The 20,196-nt window shown below is 46.8% G+C and overlaps 2 protein-coding genes across 14 annotated transcripts in view; one reads left to right on the top strand and one right to left on the bottom strand.

Moving 5' to 3' along the window:
• LOC138746293 (tetraspanin-11-like) overlaps positions 1 to 3,324 on the top strand; it is a 179,257-nt gene extending 175,933 nt beyond the window's left edge. For all 11 annotated transcript variants that reach the window (XM_069904513.1, XM_069904510.1, XM_069904503.1 and 8 more), the window contains 2 exons: positions 1,930 to 2,013; positions 3,127 to 3,324. In XM_069904513.1, the coding sequence (XP_069760614.1) occupies positions 1,930 to 2,013; positions 3,127 to 3,198 (156 nt within the window). In that variant the 3' untranslated portion in view covers positions 3,199 to 3,324. The remainder of the gene's footprint in view (positions 1 to 1,929; positions 2,014 to 3,126) is intronic.
• Positions 1 to 20,196, bottom strand: part of LOC138746297 (lysoplasmalogenase TMEM86A-like) — a 150,082-nt gene that overhangs the window by 40,644 nt on the left and 89,242 nt on the right. For 2 of the 3 annotated variants that reach the window (XR_011346849.1, XM_069904524.1), the window contains exon 4: positions 7,051 to 7,206. Coding sequence is in view for 2 of the 3 variants with exons in the window: in XM_069904524.1 (XP_069760625.1) it covers positions 7,088 to 7,206 (119 nt within the window). In the remaining variant the exon portion in view is untranslated. Of the gene's footprint in view, positions 1 to 7,020; positions 7,207 to 20,196 lie in introns of those variants that run through there. The other variant, XM_069904523.1, reaches the window with a different exon arrangement.

Raw genomic sequence — 20,196 nt, 5'->3', positions numbered from 1 at the left:
ACATCTGAACTTTCCTGACTAATCTCCCATGCGGGACTTTGTCAAAGACCTTACTAAAGTGCATGTAGACAACATCCACAGCCTTTCCTTCATCAACTTCCCTGGTAACCTCAAAAAACTCCATAAGACTGGTTAAACATGACTTACCACACACAAAGCCATGTTGATTATCCCTAATTAGTTCCCGGCTATCCAAATTGCATACCCACTCCTTTAGAATACCTTCTAATAATTTACCTATTACTGAGGTCAGGCTCACTGGCCTATAATTTCTAGGTTACTTTTGGAGCCTTTTTTAAACAATGGAACAACATGAACAACCCTCCAATCTTCTGTCACCACACCAGTGGCTAAGGACATTTCAAATATTTCTGCCAGAACCCTTGCAATTTCTACAATAGCTTCCCTCAAGGTCCAAGGGAATATCTTGTCAGGCCCTGGGGATTTATCCACCCTTATTTGATTTAAGACAACAAGCTCTTCCATCCTCTTTAATCTGGAGGTTTCATTACCTCACTGCTTGTTTTCCTTACTTCCCACGACTCTTTGCCTGTTTCTTGAGTGAATACTGATGAAAAAAATCCATTTAAGATCCACCCCATCTCTTTTGACTCCATACAAATCTGATCACTCAGCCAATTTTGTCCCTTTACTATCCTTTTGTTCTTAATATATTTGTAGAAACCCTCAGGATTTTCCTTCACATTGTCAGTCAAAGCAACCTCACGTCTTCTTTTACCTTCTTGATTTATTTCTTGAGGTTTTTCTTGTATTTTTTATACTCCCCAAGTACCTAATTTGTTCCTTGTTGCCTCTTCTTCCGAACCAGATCCCCAATATTCCCTTGAAAACCATACCTGCTTACCTTGTCTTTGATTCTGACATGTACCCTATACTCTCCAAATTACACCGTTGAAGGTCCTCCACTTACCTGAAAATAACTTAACCCAATCCACGCATTCCAGATCTTTTCTCATTTCCTCAAAATTCACCTTTCTCCAATTTAGAATCTCAACCTGAGGCCCAGACCCATCCTTCTCCATAATTAACTTGAAACTAATGACATTATGATCACTGGACCCAAAATGTTCCCCTACACATATTTCTGTCATCTGTCCTGTCTCATTCCCTACTATGAGATCCAGTATTACACTCTCTCTTTCGTTGGTACTCTATATATTGATTGAGAAAACTTTCCTGTACACATATGACAAACTCCCAAAGCCATCCAGCCCTTTACAGTAAGGGAGTCCCAGTCAATATGTGGAAAGTTAAAATCCCCTACTTTACATTTCCTGCAGCTGTCTGCTATCTCTCCACAGATTTTCTCCTCCAATTCTTATTGACTACTGGTCAGTCTGAAATACAACCCCATGAGTATGGTCATACTTTTCTGTTCCTCAGCTCCACCCATATAACCTCAGTAGATGAGCCCTCTGGTCTGTCCTGCCTGAGCACAGCTAAAATATTTTCCCTTGCAAGTATTGCCATTCCTCCCCTTTTCATCCCCTCTGTTCTATTGTGTGTAAATCAACAGAAGCCTGGAACATTGAGCTGCCGGTCTTGCCCCTCCTGCAACCAAGTTTCAATAGTGGCCACAATGTCATAATTCCCCATGTTAATCCATTCTCTAAGATCATCTGCCTTTCCTACAATATTCCTTGCTTTGAAATTTCCACCACGTTCAACCCATAGGCATTTAACGGTGCATGCAATTCCCTCCTCCAATCCTCTATCTGCTCTAGGACTCTGATTCCCCTCCTCCTGCAAATCTAGTTAAAACCCACCAGAGCAGCACTAACAAGGCTATCAATCCTCCTCCAATTCAGGTGCAATCTGTCCTGTCGGAGCATGTTCTGAAGTGATTCTGAGTTTTCTTTCTGTGTAGAGGGAAGCGCTGGTTGTTCATTCTCCCTTGGTGTGTTGCAGGGCTGCTATGACAAGATTGCAGCATTTATTGAGCAACGGTCGGTTGTTCTGGGCTCTGTGGCAATGTCAGTTGTGGTGATCCAGGTAAGGACTTCCTATCAACAGCCAGTGTCTCAGACCCTAGTGTCAAACCTGTTTCAAATGTTCATAATCACAGCAGGTTGATCTTCACCCTCATCAGAGATTGTAATTTTATCATCCCTGGTGCCCAAACAGTTCCCAGATTCCCCCCCCCCAGTCACTCCCCAATCAGGCTCTGACCCTTGCCCCTCCACTGAGATTGTGCTTGGGTTTTTACCTCAGCACCAGGCAGTGGACTTACTGACCCTTCTCTCTTCACCTGCCTGATGTACAAGATTCTATTGACTTAAGTTTTGCACTCACTCAATGACTGAACCTCCATGACTCTCGGGAGGGGCATAACTCCAGATTCACCATCCTCCGAGTGCAGATTCACCCCATCCTTGGCTGAATGGCTGGCCCTTTATTCTGTGAAACCCCCTCCCCCCTTAGATATCCAACCCATTAGCTTGTTGAACCTAGCTAGAATTTAGATACAATGAAATCTCATTTTTATGTTAAACTCAGCCAGTAAAGAGGCCCAATTAACTACCCTACCCTGTCTCTGGGCATGGAGATGTGAAAACATGGGCTATTGGCCCAAACCCTGTACAGACATTCCCCCACCCCCCCCCCGGGCAGAGAATTTCCTTTGCAGTTCTGGGCAAAGAGGCTTTGCACTGGTTTAGAGCAGGTTAGACAGCCATTGAGTGGCCTGCAACTCACACCCTGATCACCACTCAACCATCAGACCATAAGATATAGGAGCAGAAATAGGGCATTCTGTCAATCGAGTCTGCCCCATCATTTAATCATGAGCTGTTCCATTCTCCCACAGAGCCCCACTGCCTGTCCTTCTGCCCATAACCTTTAATGCCCTGGCTAATCAAGAACTCATCCATCGATCAATCAATCTCTGTCTTTAATACACCCAATGACCTGCCCTCCACAACTGCCTGTGGCAACAAATTCCACAGATTTACCATCCTCTGGCTGAAGGAATTCTTCCACATCTCTAAATGGGTGCCTTCAATGCCCACCATTCTGCCCATTCAGCTCCTTGCTGTGCCATCCCTAGGTTGGGGTGTTGTCTGATTCTGACCAGATCATTGATGCTACGTATTTGCTCTCTTCCAGATTCTCGGAATGGTTTTTTCGATGATCTTGTTCCATCAAATCTCCAGGGGTGGTAAAAAGTATAAGGCCTAGCCTTTGTGCGGACAGGGGTCACTTCCTCACTCACTCAGTGTCCCCAGCAGCCATTCTCCCTCCACGTCTGCTTCAGGAGTGAGCCTTCCTTCTTTTTGCCAAAGAAAATTAAACTACTAAACACTGTCTGCTTCTGTGGGGCTTGGTGACTGCAGTCACTCACACACCAAATATGGGATCTTGTAGCAGTGTCCCTGATTTAACCTCTCCTCTCGACACCTTCCAACCCCCAGCACAGAAGCAGGTTTCTCCTGAAGGCTCAAACCCTTGTCAGCTAAGACCTTTTTCCCTTGAACTGCCTGCCTGTCAGAGCAGCACCCCTTGAGGTTTGAGGCAGTGAGCCACTGGGCTTGGCTCAGCATCATGTAGCAAACCTCCATATTATTCCCACACCAGGTGTCAGAAACTAATAGTGTCCAGCCTGACAACTGAGCAGAATGTCCACTGCAGGCCCGGGGAGAGGTTGGCTCTGTACCCAACCATCTCGAGCACACTCCCGACAAAGATCTGCTGAGGAGAAACCAAATTATCCTTGTGCAAACACATGAAAAGGAAATTAGATGGGACAGGGACACGAGTCAGTGGTTGCTCAGTGTGGGGAGCCAGGAAGGTTCAGCTTGGTAGCCAAGGGTGGCTCACTAACCTGCTCAATCTTTGATGAGCAGGAGCAATACCCTCTGACAATTTGCTGGGTCAAGCTACTCTGATCAGCGGATATTCGCTTCATTTTTACAAATAAATCAACTTTTTTTAAGAGTAGAATAGGAAATGTAGCATTTTGTACTGTGTTAAACTCTTTACCTGCTTCATTTTCCCATCACAACTACACTGTGATCTTTAAAAATCAAGGTCTGTCGTAGGGTTGCAGAGAGTAGCAAGCACTAGTGAGGCAGTCTGTGTCGGCAGAGCACAGTCAATCAGTCGAACCAGAGCTGGATCTGTGCCAATGGTCAACACACATCCCTCACCCCTAGACATCCCCGAACACACATATCCCTTGCCCCTGGAACACACTCTAGGTAAACTGATGCATCCTGCCCAAATGAAACCCACCTGTCTCAGGGTGCCAGTGCAGTCAGGTATCCTAGACAGATATCTCGACAAGGGTCAATGTTCCTTGGGGTCTGATCCTCAGGTCCACAACTTCAAACAAGCTTTGTGACCACTCCAGGTGTCAATGAGAACAGCAAAGGCCAAGTCCCAGGAGTATGTGAAGACCTGCACTCCAGACCAAGCTGTGCCACCATCTACAGTTCCAGCACAACCTCAACATAGGCACCAAACTGACAATGTGCGCATGTGCCCAGTTCAGAGAAGGCAGGACAGACCCATGGCAACTAATCACAGTCTAATGTCCCCTCTCACCCATCAGCAGTGATGGAATTCTGCAATGGCCATGTTATCAAGTGGCACTTTCTCATGATGCCTGTTTGTGGGTCTAAGCAGGAGCACTATATTCCTGCACAGACCAGGCCCTTCAGCCCACATTATGCTGGCCTATGTAAACTTGCTCCACAACAATCTAATTTTCCTTACATCACACCCATAACCCTCTATCCATGTGCCCAACTAAGAGTCTTTTGTACCAGCCTCCACCACCATCATCCCTTCAGATTTCATCCCAGTCAAGGTGAGGTGACATTAAAACAACTTTACGAAGTGTTGCATCAAGGAACAGAGAGCAACTGAGAATTTTACAGCACTGAAACTGGCCCTTCAGCCCAATTTATTCATGCCAACCAAGTTATCTACTGAGCTGGTCCCATTTGCCCATAACCCTCTAAACCTTTCGTTCTGTGTTCCTATTCAAATATTTTTTTAAATCTTACAATTGTCCCTGCGTCCCCATTTCCTCTGGAAGCTCATTCCACATATCCATTACCCTTTGTGTTGAAAAGTTGCCCCTCAGGTTCCTTTCAAATCTGGCCCCTCTAATTTTAAACTCCCATACCCTGGGGAAAAGACTGTGCCCATCTATACCCATCTTGATTCAACACTTTTATAAGATCCACCTACAGTCTTCTATATTCCAGGGAGAAAAGTCCCAGTCTATCCTGCCTCTCCTCTCCTGCCCTTCTTCCATGATGTTGTGCTAACCTATATAAACCTACTCAACAATCTAAAGTAAATCTTGAAAATATGTAGACACTGTGGTTGAAGTAAAAACACAAAATGTTGGAGAAGCTCAGCAGGTCAAATTGTATCCTTTATGTAGAAATATCGCTGAACTGAACTGCCTAATTTCCACGATGGATGTCAAATCCCTTTATACCTCTATTCCCCACATAGGTCTGTAAGCACCACTTCTTCCTGGACCAAAAACCGGACCAGTCACCCTGTGACACTACCCTCCTCTGCCTGGCAAACTTGTCCAGAGTAGCCATGAGTACCCGTATGGGACCCAGCTACGCCTGCCTGTTTGTAGGGTTTGTGGAACAATCCATGCCTCAAGCCTACTCTGGCAAGGACCCCAACTGCCCCCCCCTCCCCAAATTCTTCCTCCAATATGTCTATGACTACATCAGGGCTGCCTCATGCACCCACGATGAGCTTGTCATCTACCACCCCAATCTCAAACTCACCTAGTCCATCTCCAATAACACTTTCCCCTTCCTGGATTTCTCTGTCTCCATCTCAGGAGAAAGCTTTCCACCGACATATATTACATACCCACTAACTCTCACAACTACCTGGACCTCACTTCCTCATATCCTGCCCCCTGCAAAGATTCCATCCCCTTTTCTCAATTTCTGTCTCCACCACTTCTGTTTCCAAGATGAGGTCGTCCAGTCCCGATCTTCTGAAATGTCTGTCTTCTTCCACAAACATGGCTTCCCCTACACCGCCATCAACTCAGCCCTCACCTGCATCTCATCCATTTCCCACAACATGGAATCTCCCTCATCCAAACCTACCACCTCACCAGCCTCCGTATCCATCACTTAGTACAGGATTCCACCAATCACATTTTTCCCTTTTCTCCCCTTTCAGCCTTCTGCAGGGACTGCTCCTTCCGCGATTCCCTCATCGCTCCCCACCCATGGCACCCTGACATCTTCCCTTGTGCCCACAGAGATGCAACACTTGCACCCACAACTCCTCCCTCACCACGGTCCAGGGGCCCAAACAGGCCTTTCACGTAAAGTGACACTTCACTTGTACATCCAGAGGACTTATTTACTGCATCCAGTGCACCTTTTGTGGCCTTCTCCACATTGGAGACACTGGTTGTAGGCTGGGAGATTGCTTTGCCTAGCACTTCTGCTGGGTTCGCAACCACAGTCACATCCCAACTATTTCAATTCTGGGTCACACTCCCTCACCAACACATCTGTCCATGGCCCTATGTACTGTCCCACCCTGATCACCCACAGATTGAAGGAACAAGACCTTATTTACCAGCTGGTCACCCTCCAGCCAGATGGCATTAACAATGACTTTAATGCTTTCTATTAAACCTGCTTACCTTTTTTTTCACCTCCACCTTTTTCCTCTTTCACCCACACAGCCCAGCCATTCCCCCCCATTGTTTCTGTCCCCTCCCTCTTTTCTCCACCTGTCATCTCCTGCCTTGCCACTCTTCCCCCTCCTCCCCCCCTCCCCTATAACCCACTCCTTATAACTCAATCCCCAATTCCAATAACATTCTTGGAAATCTTTTTCCACCCTTTTCAGTGTAATGCCATCCTTCCAAAAGTTGTTTGGCGGGAACGATGCACAATACTACGGGTGGTCTCACAAACATCTTGTGCAGTTGTAACATGGTATCCCAGATCCTGTTTTTAGTGCCATGACCCATGAAGGAAACGGTGAATGGACACAAATAGGAAAAACCCAATGATTAGTTCTCACATAACAGAAGATGGCTGCAGTAGTTGGAGGTCAATCATTAGGAGATCTTAGAACAGTGCTCAACCATCTTCAGCTGCTTCATCAATGGCTTTCTTCCATCATAAGGTGGTGATGTTCTCCACTTGCCATGTTTCATGTGCAGAATTCGGACACGATCTAATAAATGGCAATCTACAGTTATGTTGCAAAAAATGCCAGAAAGAGGCTGTGTCCAATAAAGAGACTCTCCACCCTTGACATTCAGTGGTCTCACCCATCACCCAGTCTTCCACATCAACACCGTTGACCAGACATAACTGGAGCAGCCACATAGACATCATGGCCACAAGAACAGGTCAGAGCAGGGGATCCTGTGGTAAGAGTCTCACTTTCTGACCCCCAGCTTTTTCCCATCAATGTGAAATCATGCCTCTTACCTGCTAAGTGCTACTCCAACAACACTTGAAGCACAACACCATCCAGGAGAAAGCAACGTGTCTGATGGGCACACCCTGAACAGTCATTCCTTCCACCACTGTAATTGGTAGATCTCCAATTTGTGCCCCACCAGTTGGAAAGATATCACCATTCTTCATCACGGGGACAAACTCCAGAACTCCCCCTCCCAAAGGGAGCATCTACACCAGGACTGCAGAGACTGAAGGCAGTGGCTCATCTCCATGTTCCTAAGCACAATGAGCAATGCACAATATTATTGGCTGGTGTGGTGAGTGGGTGTTGGGCAGTCACACTGCCCAGTATTGACCAGTGGGTGTTGGGCAGTCACACTGCCCAGTATTGACCAGTGGGTGTTGGGCAGTCACACCGCCCAGTATTGACCAGTGGGTGTTGGGCAGTCACACCGCCCCTATGTTGACTGATGGGTGTTGGTCAATCACAGTGCCTGGTGTTGACAAGTAGGTGTTGGTCACACTGCTCAGTGACTGGTGTGTGTTGGTCACCGTAGATTTGTCTGCTTTCCCTGCAACTCTCCATTGTAAATAGTGAAGTTTTTGATGATTAAAAATGTTTATGTCGTGTTGAGGCTATACCTCATTGGTGTTTAAATCACAAGGGGTCATTGTGCACCCATTTAAAAAGGGACCAGAAATTTGGGACATTGATGTGGCCTGCTGCAGGAGGGGTTTCACACACTGCTCTCTGCACTCCTCAACCTGTCACAGTCTGAAGCCTGCCGCAGGCCTCTGGGTCAACAGTGAGTTCAGCATTTGTGACCAGGTTCATTCCTCCTTTTGGTTTTGTATCAGGCAGCAGATTTATTTATGGCACGTTTCATTGAATTTATTCATAATCTAGAAATTAAAAAATTTACAAAAATGCTAGTTATTTATAAAGCATTTGGGTACAGTTCAGTGTCTTTCATTGGATTTAACGTGGAAGTTAATGGAGCTGATCTCACTGGAACCATTTTACAATCTCGGATTAAGCAAAAGTTTTTGATGTTTGCGGGATTTTTAACTGCTAAATAATAAAAAAAACTTCTTCAATGAAGGTCAATGGTGAAGTTTGAGTCAGATTTGTGAACTGACTAATTCCGGATCTTGAAGTGATTTATTTTCCTGCCTGTGCTCATCTGTGGATGACCAAGACAAGCTATCCCAGGGCTCAGTCCATGGATCATCACCCACCATCCACAAGCATCACAAATGCACTCTTGAATACTTACTGACTACACACTTGCACACTGACCCACTCAACAATACACACACTTGCACACTGACACACTCAGCAACACCCTTGCTGATACACACAATATCCTCTCTAAAGACTATTGGATATTTGACTAATATTGTAACCCAATGTTCCAGGCTTGCTGGAACATTGAGCTGCCAGCCTGGTCCTCCATTCAAGCAATAGACACCATTCCATAGTCCCATTATCACCCACGCACAAATCTCACACGTCCTCCCCATCAGGCTTCTTGCTTTAAAATAAGCACAACGAAGTTTGTCTTAGCTCATCCCACACCATCTTTTGTCAACTGTTTCATTCCACTTCCTTTGTCTCCCTTTCAGTCCCTCTCTCTCCATCTTGGATCCTAACCCCCTACCAGACTAGTTTAAAGCCTTCAGGGTGAATCAGATGATTCTTCTTACCAGGTGGCACATTAGTGTGATGGTTAGCACAATGCTATTACAGCACCAACAATCTGGGTTCAAATCTGGCACTTTCTATAAGGAGTTTGATGTTCTCTGTGTCTGTGTGGGTTTCCTCCCACCCATCCACCCTTCAAAAACAAATTGGTGTATTTGGGGAGTTTATGGGCTGGAAGGGCCTGTTAACATGCTGTATACCTAAAATGTAAATATAGGACCCTTCAGGTTCAAATGTAATCCTTCTCTGGTACAAGTCGACTCTGCCCCAGAATTTATCCCAATTGTTTATAAATCTCAAACTCTCTATTCTGCACCAACTTCTCAGCCACATCCTTTATCCTCCTACCTCTCTTCTCACTGGTATGTGGCACTGGGAGGAAACCAGAGATTATCATCTTGAAGGACCTACTTTTTAACTTGTGTCCTAACATTATATTTCTCTTTGAAATATGTGAAATATTTTATGATTTTTTAAAATAATCATGTCTGCCAGTAATATTTTGTTAAGTATTCCCCCAAAACATTCTGGGCTCCTGGAGGACTGATCCTGTTTCTAGAGTTCTAAATTTGCAATATACTTCCTAATTTTTTATTATAAAAGGGTAAAGGTTCCATTATTGTCACGCAATACTACATTTTAAATGTAACATGCATGAAATTCTTTAGCTTTGTCTACCGTAAGGCAGACAGAGAGTCGCCACTTTGTCCAGGTTTCTCACAGAAACCTACAGCACCTTGTGTTCCAGGCAGTCTCTCCTCTCTAAGTACTGACTGGTCCTGAGCATGCTTAGCTTCCAAGATCAGACCTTTGCTTATAAAATCATGGAACAGAAGCAGGCTATTTGGCCCATCAAGTCTGTCAATCCCCCCTTTAAACTCCCCCAGTGATTGGGCCTTCACAACTGAAAGTGGCAACGGATTCCACAAATCCACGACCTTTTGGCTAAAGAAATATCTCCTCATTTTTTAAATGGGTCCCTTCTAATTCTAAAACCATGCCCTCTTGTCCTGGATTCATCCATGAAGGGATTCTGTCCAATCCTTTCAGCATTCAACATGATCCCCCTCTCATTCTTCTGTTCTCCAATGAATACAGTCCAAGAGCTGCTAAACATTCCTCCTATGTTAGCCCTTGCATTTCAGGAATCATCCTGGGAAATCTCTTCATCCAGCACCAAAACTGCACACATTTGCTCCAGATGAAGTCTGATCAGTGCTCCACAGAGCCTCATCAACAACTCTTTACTCACTTCCAAATTTTGAATTTTCCCCACATCCAAATAATAATCTGCCTGTTTATTTTCTTTTCCACAATGGTCAACTGAACATTTTTCCACATCGGATCTCATCTATCATTTCTCTGCCAGGCTGTCCAGGTCTCTGCAACCTTTCAGTTTATTCAACACATCCTATTCCACCACCTATCTTGGGTGTCATCTGCAAACTTAGCCACAAAACTATTCAGTCCATAATCTAAATCATCAATATATATTGTCAACATTTTGTATTCAAATAGATTTAATGCCTAATCCCACTCTTTTCTTAAGTCATTCCACCCTGATCTTTGTTTGAAATGTGGCCCACGATTCCTGTCAGGCAGGGACTGCGAGAGAGAGCTGTTGGAGGTGTGCAGGCTTTAAAAAGCAAGAGGTAGAGCCAGGTGCTCATTTAAATCTCTCCATTAGCTAATTAGCTGTAGCCAATAAAAAGAGGGGAGGCTTAAGCAGAAGGGCCATTTTGGAGCAGCTCAGTGTGGGACTGGGAGGCTTTGGCTCAAACCTTCAGTGATGAGCAGGTAAGGCTTTTGTAGTGGTTATATAGAACTCACCAAATTAGAGGTAATTAAAGAAGGCATGAGGATTAGGTGATGTAGATGCACGATGTGGGAGCAGGTGCACTCCGATGTGGTTCCTGATGACTACGTCTGCAACAAGTGTTGGGTGCTGGAAGAATTCTGGCTCAGCATTGATGACCTGAATCGAAGCTTCAAACACTGCAGCACATCAGGGAGGAGGAGAGAGATCTGGAAACTGTCACACCCATTAGAATAGGTGCCTCAAATTTGGTCTGTAGTCAGAGATAAAGAGGTGTGACTGCAAGTGAGGCAGGTAGTGGGATCCAGGAGTGCTGGATGAGCTTCAGTCCTTGATATTGTCTTGCAAGTCTGAGATTATTACTCCTTGTCTGGATAAGAGTAGGGGTTGTAGAAAGGATGAGCAACCTGACCATGGCACTGTGATTCTGTAAGCCATTGAAGAGGGGGAAGAAGAGAAATGTAGTGGTAATTGGAATAGTATAGTTAGGGGAATAAACAAAGTGCTCTGTTGCAGGGATAGAGCATCCTGAAGGCTGTGTTGCCTGCTTGGTGCCCAAGTTCAGGACATCGATCTGACCTGCAGAGAAATTTGTAGTGGGAGGGAAAGATCCAGTTGTGGTGGTCCTTGAGGCTATCAATGGTGTAGGTAGAATGAGGAAAGTGGTTCGGTTAAAGGGATTTGAGGAGCTAGGGGCCAAATCAAAGAGCAAAACTAAAAGGTGGTAATCTCTGAATTACTATCTGAGCCACATGCCACGGAAGATTAGAGTTAAATGCATGGCTAAAGGATTGATGGAGGAAATGTGGGTTCCAATTCATGGGAAATTGGCACCAGTGTTGAGGAAGGAAGGAGCTGATGTAAGATCTAATGCGCAAAATGTTGAGTCCATTTGGATTGAGATTGGGAACAATAAATGGAAAATAATCACTGGTGGAAGTTGTCTATCGGCCACCCAATAATAACATTACAGTGGCACAGGCAATATCAGAGGTATGTAAAGATGTAACAGCAGCTATTATGGGGGACTTTAATATGCATATAAGGGGTGAATCAGGTTGGTCGAGACAACCTTGAGGAAGACGTCATAAAATGCATACATGATAGCTTTCTTTAGCAGCATGTTACTGGATCTACATGGGAATATGCTTTCTAGGATCTGGTCCTGTGCAATAAGACAAATAAAATTAGTGACCTTGTGGTTAGGGATCTTCTTTGAAAGAGGGATCACTGTTTGAGTTTATCATACAAATTGAGGGGTATAAAAGTTTACCGCTCAGGAAGGTTCTTGTAGGTTTGCAGAGAGAGATTTCTCTCCAGGATTTCCACAATTGAGCTACCACCTTTAGTCACCTCAATGTCTTGCTGATGAACCTTGCCCTATCAGGGTTCTCCAGATGATCACCTCTCTTTCAGGCTATCACAGAGTTCCTTTCTGTTCCACTTATTCCAAGAGAAACATCAGATAGTACTTCCAGCCATCTGCCACTCTGGAGCCTCTAATTCAGTTCCAACAAGCTTCCTCTGGCTGACACTGTTTCAGCTGTATGTCTCTCTCTCTCCATCTGAGATTCCAACTCCCAGCCACATGTCCTCTCTCTCACTTGCAAAGCCCCCCCCCCCCCCCCCACCTTCTCCAGCAAATAGGAGTTAGCCTTCTGCTCCCATCTGTTGTTTTAGGTAAACAAACCTCTCAATGAGTGAGCACTTTGCAGAGAGGTCAGAAATGTCCAACACAGACAACCTGACTCCAGTCCATTCATTTCATGACATCATTCAATTAGCACCTACTTGTGAAATGTGTGTAGCATTCCCCATGGTTTCTGTGTAAAGTCACTGAATATGAATTCTTCAGTATTTCAAATAAGATGTTTTAAAATGTGTGTCTGTATGTAACCTCCTCTCATTTTACCAATTTATCTCCCAAATATTCCATCACAAAGATGAGAATGCATGGAGTTAGTGGTGATGAGTTAGCATGGATAGAGGATGGGTTAACCAAGAGAAATCAGAGAGTTGGGGTATAGGGTGTTTTTCAGATTGGCAATCAGTTGTGAGCAAGGTGCCTTGGGTCGGTACTGGGCCCACAACTGTTCATGATATCCATTCACAATCTTGAAGAGGAAACAGAGTGCAGTTTGCTGTTGACACTAAATTGCGTGGAAAAGCAAATTGTGAGGAGGATACAGAGAGTTTGCAGAGAGAAAGGGATAGGTGAAGTGAGTGGGGAAGGGTCAAGTAGATGGAGTACAATGTTGGAAAATGTTAGGTTATCTACTTTGGAAGGTAAAATCAGAATATTATTTAAATGGCAAGCGATTGCAGCATGCTGCTGAACAGAAGGACTTGGGAGTGCTTGTGCAAGAATTGCAAAAGGTTGGTTTGCAGATGCAGCTGCCTATCAAAAAGGCAAATGGAATGTCAACCTTTATTGCTGGAAGGACTGAGTTTTAAAAGCAGGGAGGTTCTGCTGCAACTGAACAAGGTACTGGTTAGACTATATATGGAGAACTGCATGCTGTCCTGGTCTCCTTACTTGAAGGATGTACTGGCTTTGGAGGTGGTGCAGAGGAGGTTCCCCAAGTTGATTCCGAGGATGAAGGGGGTTGGCCGATGAGGAGAGACTGAATTGTCTGAGACTGTACTCGCTGGAATTTAGAATAATGGAAGGGGACCTTACAGAAACATAAAATTATGAAAGGCATCAATAAGATAAAGGTTGGTAAGTTCCTTTCATTGGAAGGAGAGACCAGAACTAGGGGACATGGCCTCAAGATTCAGAGTAGTTGATTTTGGACTAAGATGAGGAGGAACTGCTTTTTCCAGAGGGTGGTGAATCTGTGGAATTTGCTGCCCAAATGATGCAGTGGAGACAACCTCAGTAAATAGATTTAAGACAAGGATGGATAGATTTTTTACACAGTAAGAGTATTAAGGGATATAGGGAAAATGTAAGTAGGTGGAGGTGAGTCTATCATCATATCAACCTTGATCTCAATGAATGGCAGAGTAGGATCGACAGGTTGTAAGCCTTACTCCTGCTTGTGTTCAAAGGGGACAGGCTCCATCTGAATCAATGATGGGACCTGGATCATAGCTAATCACAGCTAGGACTGCGGACAGGGCTTTAAACTGAATAGTAGGGAGGTGAGTTCAACAGATTGGAGAGGAATGAATCAAGTAAAAGCAAAAGTTAAGAGAGAGTAAGGGTAGAGTGTATAAAGAGTCAAGTGCAAAAGAGGCAAAGATCAGTTTTTAAAAGCATGTGTAAGGGCGCTTTATCTGAATGCCTCTTTTCAGAACAAGGTCAGCTAAATTGTGGCACAAATCAGTACAAACAGATATGATTTAGTGCCTATTACAGAAATATGGTTGCAGGGTGGAGAGGATTGTGAATTAAATATCCAAGAATATCCGGTAATACAGAATGGACAGGCAGGAAGGTAAAGGAGGTAGGTTAGCACTCTTGGGCAAGGATGAGATCAGGGTAATAATGAAAGATGATGCAAGATCAAGGGAGCAAAATGTTGAATCCATCTGGGTAGAGATTAAGAATAGTAAAGGGAAAAACTACCAGTGGGAGTTGTCTATTGGCTGCCCAATAATAGCATTATAGTGGTGCATGTAGGTTGGAACAGCAGTTATGGGGAACTTTAATGGACACATGGGTAAAAGTGCCTTTACCCCATAGACTAGGTAAATTGGGTTGGTCAAGACCACCTTGAGGAGGATGTCATAGAATGCATATGTGACAGCTTTCTTGAACAGCATGTTACTGAATCGACATGGGAACATGTTATCTTGGATCTGGTCCTGTGCAATAAGACAGACAAGATGAGTGATCTTGGGAGGTCACGTGATGGAGGGAGAGTAAGAAGAGGTGGATTCTGAGAGCTCCCAAGATTTTTGATTATAAACAAGGTCAAAACCTCAACTGACCAGTCCAAAACGCCAAAAAAGATGTGATAATTTTTTTAATGCAACGTGACAAAAAAAAGCGACTCTGCAAGCAAGAGTGCGAAAGAATCACCACCGAGGTGAGAGGGCAAGCCTGGAACACCTCGTGGTGAGGAAAATGGCGGGGCCACCCCAGGGCCCAAAATGGGAACCACAGCTCCATAGGAGGCACTCGCCAGATGGGGAGAGCAGGTCCTGGATGAATCCAGCATCAGTGTCAAGCAGGTATGGAGGGAAATCTCTCTGGAAGCAACTGGAGAGAAGGAAAGAGCTGCGTCCCCCCTCCCAAAGCAGGAACGCAAAGTCGGGTGCGGGGCAGCAGCAGCCTCCATGGGGAACAGACCTGCCCAACAAAAGAGGAAACTGCAAGAAACCAGCCTTGCTGCCAGCACAGAGTGAAACTGACCTCTGCCCTGGCAGCGGGCCAGGAGTGAGACTGCAAGTCTCAAGGGGAAGTCCCAACAGCAAGCGACTTCAGAGGAAGCAGAGCAGTCTATGAGTCAAGCGCTGGATCAGAGAAGGCAGGGAGCACCAGCAGCAGTGAAGGGGGGTCCAGCAGTACAGAGGAGGAAGAGGCCAACGGCCAGGGGAGACCCGGTGAAGCTGACCCCAGGGGAAAAGGACTATAAGGAAAAGTAAGCGGGGAGGCTCAGAGCCCTCCCTGCAGGATGTAATTAACAAGGTAGGGCAGATTCTTCCTAGCTGTGGATAAAAGTGCCCAGGACATGGGAGAAAAACTGGACAGGGTCCAGAGCACCCTATCTAGGCTAATGGGCAGGGTGAACGAGGCAGAAGAAAGAATTAAATAAGAATGAAGATGATATCCACATTATGTCCAATGAAATGGAAAAGTTAATAAATGAAAGGGACAGCTACTGGAAGAAGCTGGAGGCCCAAGAGAATTATAGCAGGAGGAACAATATTAAAATAGTGAGACTAAGGGAGGGGGTGAAAGGTCAGAACCCAGTTCACTTTTTTCAAACCTGGATCCCTGAGGTGTTGAGTAAGGAGATACTGGGTAAAAAAAATAGAGATGGAGAGAAGACAGAGGTTCCTCTTCCCCAAAACTGGTCCTGGACAAAGCCCGCGCTCTGTTCTGGTCAGGCTGTTGTGGTACTAGGACAGGGAGAAAATATTAGGAGTGGCAGTGATCAGGGCAAATGGGATCCCCTCTAGAATAGAGGGGAACAAAATCTTTTACTACCCAGATATTAGTTTGACAATCCTGAAGGTCAGGAAGGCATTTGAACTGCCAAAGAGAATGCTCAATCCGAAGAAATATGAATGTGTGTTGAGGTACCAGCCACCCTGAAAATATTGTTAACAGCAGTAGCAAAGGTATGTTTTACAGACCTGGATGAAGTCAAGGAATATGTCACAGGCTTGTCCACGATGGTGAGCACAACGGGAAAGTAAAGGTTGATCAGGGAACCACCTTGTTGGGGGAGCATGACAGGAATGTAAAGTCTGGTCAGGGGTCTGCCTGGACTTATCCATGTTGGGGAGCACAACGGGAATATAAAGGCTGGTCAGGGGATCGCATGGACTTACCCATGTTGGGGAGCATGAAGGGAATGTAAAGGCTGGTCAGGGGACTGCCTGGACTTACCCACGTTTGGGAGCACGACGGGAATGTAAAGCCTGGTCAGGGGTCTAACCAAGTTTGGGAGCACGACGGGAATGTAAAGGCTTGTCAGGGGTCCGCCTGGACTTGCGCATGTTGGGGAGCACGACGGAAATGTAAAGGCTGGTCAGGTGACTGCCTGAACTTACCCACGCTGGGGAGCACAACGGGAATGTAAATCCTGGTCAGGGGACTCTCTGACTTAGCCATGTTGGGGTGCATGACGGGAATGAAAAGGATGGTCGGGGACCACCTGGACTTACCCAAGTTGTAGAGCACGACGGTAACATAAAGGCGGGTCAGGGGACTGTTGGGACTTACCCACATTGGGGAGTACGACGGGAATGTAAAGTCTGGTCAGGAATCCGCCTCAACTTAACTATGTTGGGGGGCACGATGGGAATGTAAAGGCTGGTCAGGGGACCGTCTGGACTTACCCACGTTGGAGAGCACGACGGTATGTAAAGGCTGGATAGGGGACTGCCTGGACTTAACCCATGTTGGGGAGCACGAGGGGAATGAAAAGTCTGGACATGGTACTGCCTGGACTTGCCCACGTTGGGGAACATGACAGGAATGTAAAGGCTGGGCAGTGGACCACCTGCAAACTTACCCACTTTGGAAAGAATGACGATAATGTAAAGGCTGGTCAGGGGACTGCATGGACTTGCCCACGTTGGGGACCACGACACGAATGTAAAGGCTGGTCAGGGGACCGCCTGGACTTACCCATGTTGGGCAGTACGACGAGAATGTCAAGGCTGATCTGGGGATCGCCTTGACTTACCCACGTTGGGGAGCATACCGTCTGGACTTGCCCACTTTGAGGAGCCGACGGGAATTTAGTCTGGTCAAGCTACCACCTGGACTTGCCGATGTTGGGGAGCACAATGGGAATGTAAAAGCTAGTCAGGGGACCTCCTGGACTTACCCATGTTGGGGTGCATGACGGGAATGTAAAGTCTGGTCAGGGGTCCACCTGGACTTACCCATGTTGGGGAGCATGACGGGAATGTAAAGGCTGGTCAGGAGACTGCCTGGACTTGCCCACATTGGGGAGCATGACGGAAATATAAAGGCTGGTCAGGGGTCCACCTGGACTTACCCATGTTGGGGTGCATGACGGGAATGTAAAGGATGGTCAGGGGAATGACTAGACTTACCCATGTTGGGGAGCATACCGTCTGGACTTGCCCATTTTGAGGAGCACGACGGGAATATAAAAGCTGGTCAGGGGACCACCTGGACTTACCCATGTTGGGGTGCATGACGGGAATGTAAAGTCTGGTCAAGGGTCCACCTGGACTTGCCCATATTGGGGAGCATGACGGAAATGTAAAGACTGGTCAGGGGTCCACCTGGACTTACCCATGTTGGGGAGCACGAGGGGAATGAAAAGTCTGGACATGGTACTGCCTGGACTTACCCATGTTGGGCAGCATGACGGAAATATAAAGGCTGGTCAGGGGACCGCCTGGACTTGCCCAAGTTGGGGAGCATGAGGGGAATCAAAAGTCTGGACATGGTACTGCCTGGACTTGCCCACGTTAGGGAGCACGACGGTATGTAAAGGCTGGTCATGGTCCCACCTGGACTTAACCATGTTGGGGTGCATGACGGGAATGTAAAGGATGGTCAGGGGAATGCCTAGACTTACCCATGTTGGGGAGCATGACTGAAATATAAAGGCTGGTCAGGGGACCGCCTGGACTTGCCCAAGTTGGGGAGCACGAGGGGAATGAAAAGTCTGGACATGGTACTGCCTGGACTTGCCCACGTTGGGGAACATGACAGGAATGTAAAGGCTGGGCAGTGGACCACCTGCAAACTTACCCACTTTGGAAAGAATGACGATAATGTAAAGGCTGGTCAGGGGACTGCATGGACTTGCCCACGTTGGGGACCACGACACGAATGTAAAGGCTGGTCAGGGGACCGCCTGGACTTACCCATGTTGGGCAGTACGACGAGAATGTCAAGGCTGATCTGGGGATCGCCTTGACTTACCCACGTTGGGGAGCATACCGTCTGGACTTGCCCACTTTGAGGAGCCGACGGGAATTTAGTCTGGTCAAGCTACCACCTGGACTTGCCGATGTTGGGGAGCACAACGGGAATGTAAAAGCTAGTCAGGGGACCTCCTGGACTTACCCATGTTGGGGTGCATGACGGGAATGTAAAGTCTGGTCAGGGGTCCACCTGGACTTACCCATGTTGGGGAGCATGACGGGAATGTAAAGGCTGGTCAGGAGACTGCCTGGACATGCCCACATTGGGGAGCATGACGGAAATATAAAGGCTGGTCAGGGGTCCACCTGGACTTACCCATGTTGGGGTGCATGACGGGAATGTAAAGGATGGTCAGGGGAATGACTAGACTTACCCATGTTGGGGAGCATACCGTCTGGACTTGCCCATTTTGAGGAGCACGACGGGAATATAAAAGCTGGTCAGGGGACCACCTGGACTTACCCATGTTGGGGTGCATGACGGGAATGTAAAGTCTGGTCAGGGGTCCACCTGGACTTGCCCATATTGGGGAGCACGACGGAAATGTAAAGACTGGTCAGGGGTCCACCTGGACTTACCCATGTTGGGGAGCACGAGGGGAATGAAAAGTCTGGACATGGTACTGCCTGGACTTACCCATGTTGGGCAGCATGACGTAAATATAAAGGCTGGTCAGGGGACCGCCTGGACTTGCCCAAGTTGGGGAGCATGAGGGGAATCAAAAGTCTGGACATGGTACTGCCTGGACTTGCCCACGTTAGGGAGCACGACGGTATGTAAAGGCTGGTCATGGTCCCACCTGGACTTAACCATGTTGGGGTGCATGACGGGAATGTAAAGGATGGTCAGGGGAATGCCTAGACTTACCCATGTTGGGGAGCATGACTGAAATATAAAGGCTGGTCAGGGGACCGCCTGGACTTGCCCAAGTTGGGGAGCACGAGGGGAATGAAAAGTCTGGACATGGTACTGCCTGGACTTGCCCACGTTGGGGAACATGACAGGAATGTAAAGGCTGGGCAGTGGACCACCTGCAAACTTACCCACTTTGGAAAGAATGACGATAATGTAAAGGCTGGTCAGGGGACTGCATGGACTTGCCCACGTTGGGGACCACGACACGAATGTAAAGGCTGGTCAGGGGACCGCCTGGACTTACCCATGTTGGGCAGTACGACGAGAATGTCAAGGCTGATCTGGGGATCGCCTTGACTTACCCACGTTGGGGAGCATACCGTCTGGACTTGCCCACTTTGAGGAGCCGACGGGAATTTAGTCTGGTCAAGCTACCACCTGGACTTGCCGATGTTGGGGAGCACAACGGGAATGTAAAAGCTAGTCAGGGGACCTCCTGGACTTACCCATGTTGGGGTGCATGACGGGAATGTAAAGTCTGGTCAGGGGTCCACCTGGACTTACCCATGTTGGGGAGCATGACGGGAATGTAAAGGCTGGTCAGGAGACTGCCTGGACATGCCCACATTGGGGAGCATGACGGAAATATAAAGGCTGGTCAGGGGTCCACCTGGACTTACCCATGTTGGGGTGCATGACGGGAATGTAAAGGATGGTCAGGGGAATGACTAGACTTACCCATGTTGGGGAGCATACCGTCTGGACTTGCCCATTTTGAGGAGCACGACGG

The sequence above is a fragment of the Narcine bancroftii genome, chromosome 11 (genome assembly GCF_036971445.1).
Source record: "Narcine bancroftii isolate sNarBan1 chromosome 11, sNarBan1.hap1, whole genome shotgun sequence".
NCBI lineage: Eukaryota > Metazoa > Chordata > Chondrichthyes > Torpediniformes > Narcinidae > Narcine > Narcine bancroftii.
This window is presented reverse-complemented; position numbering and strand designations above follow the sequence as displayed.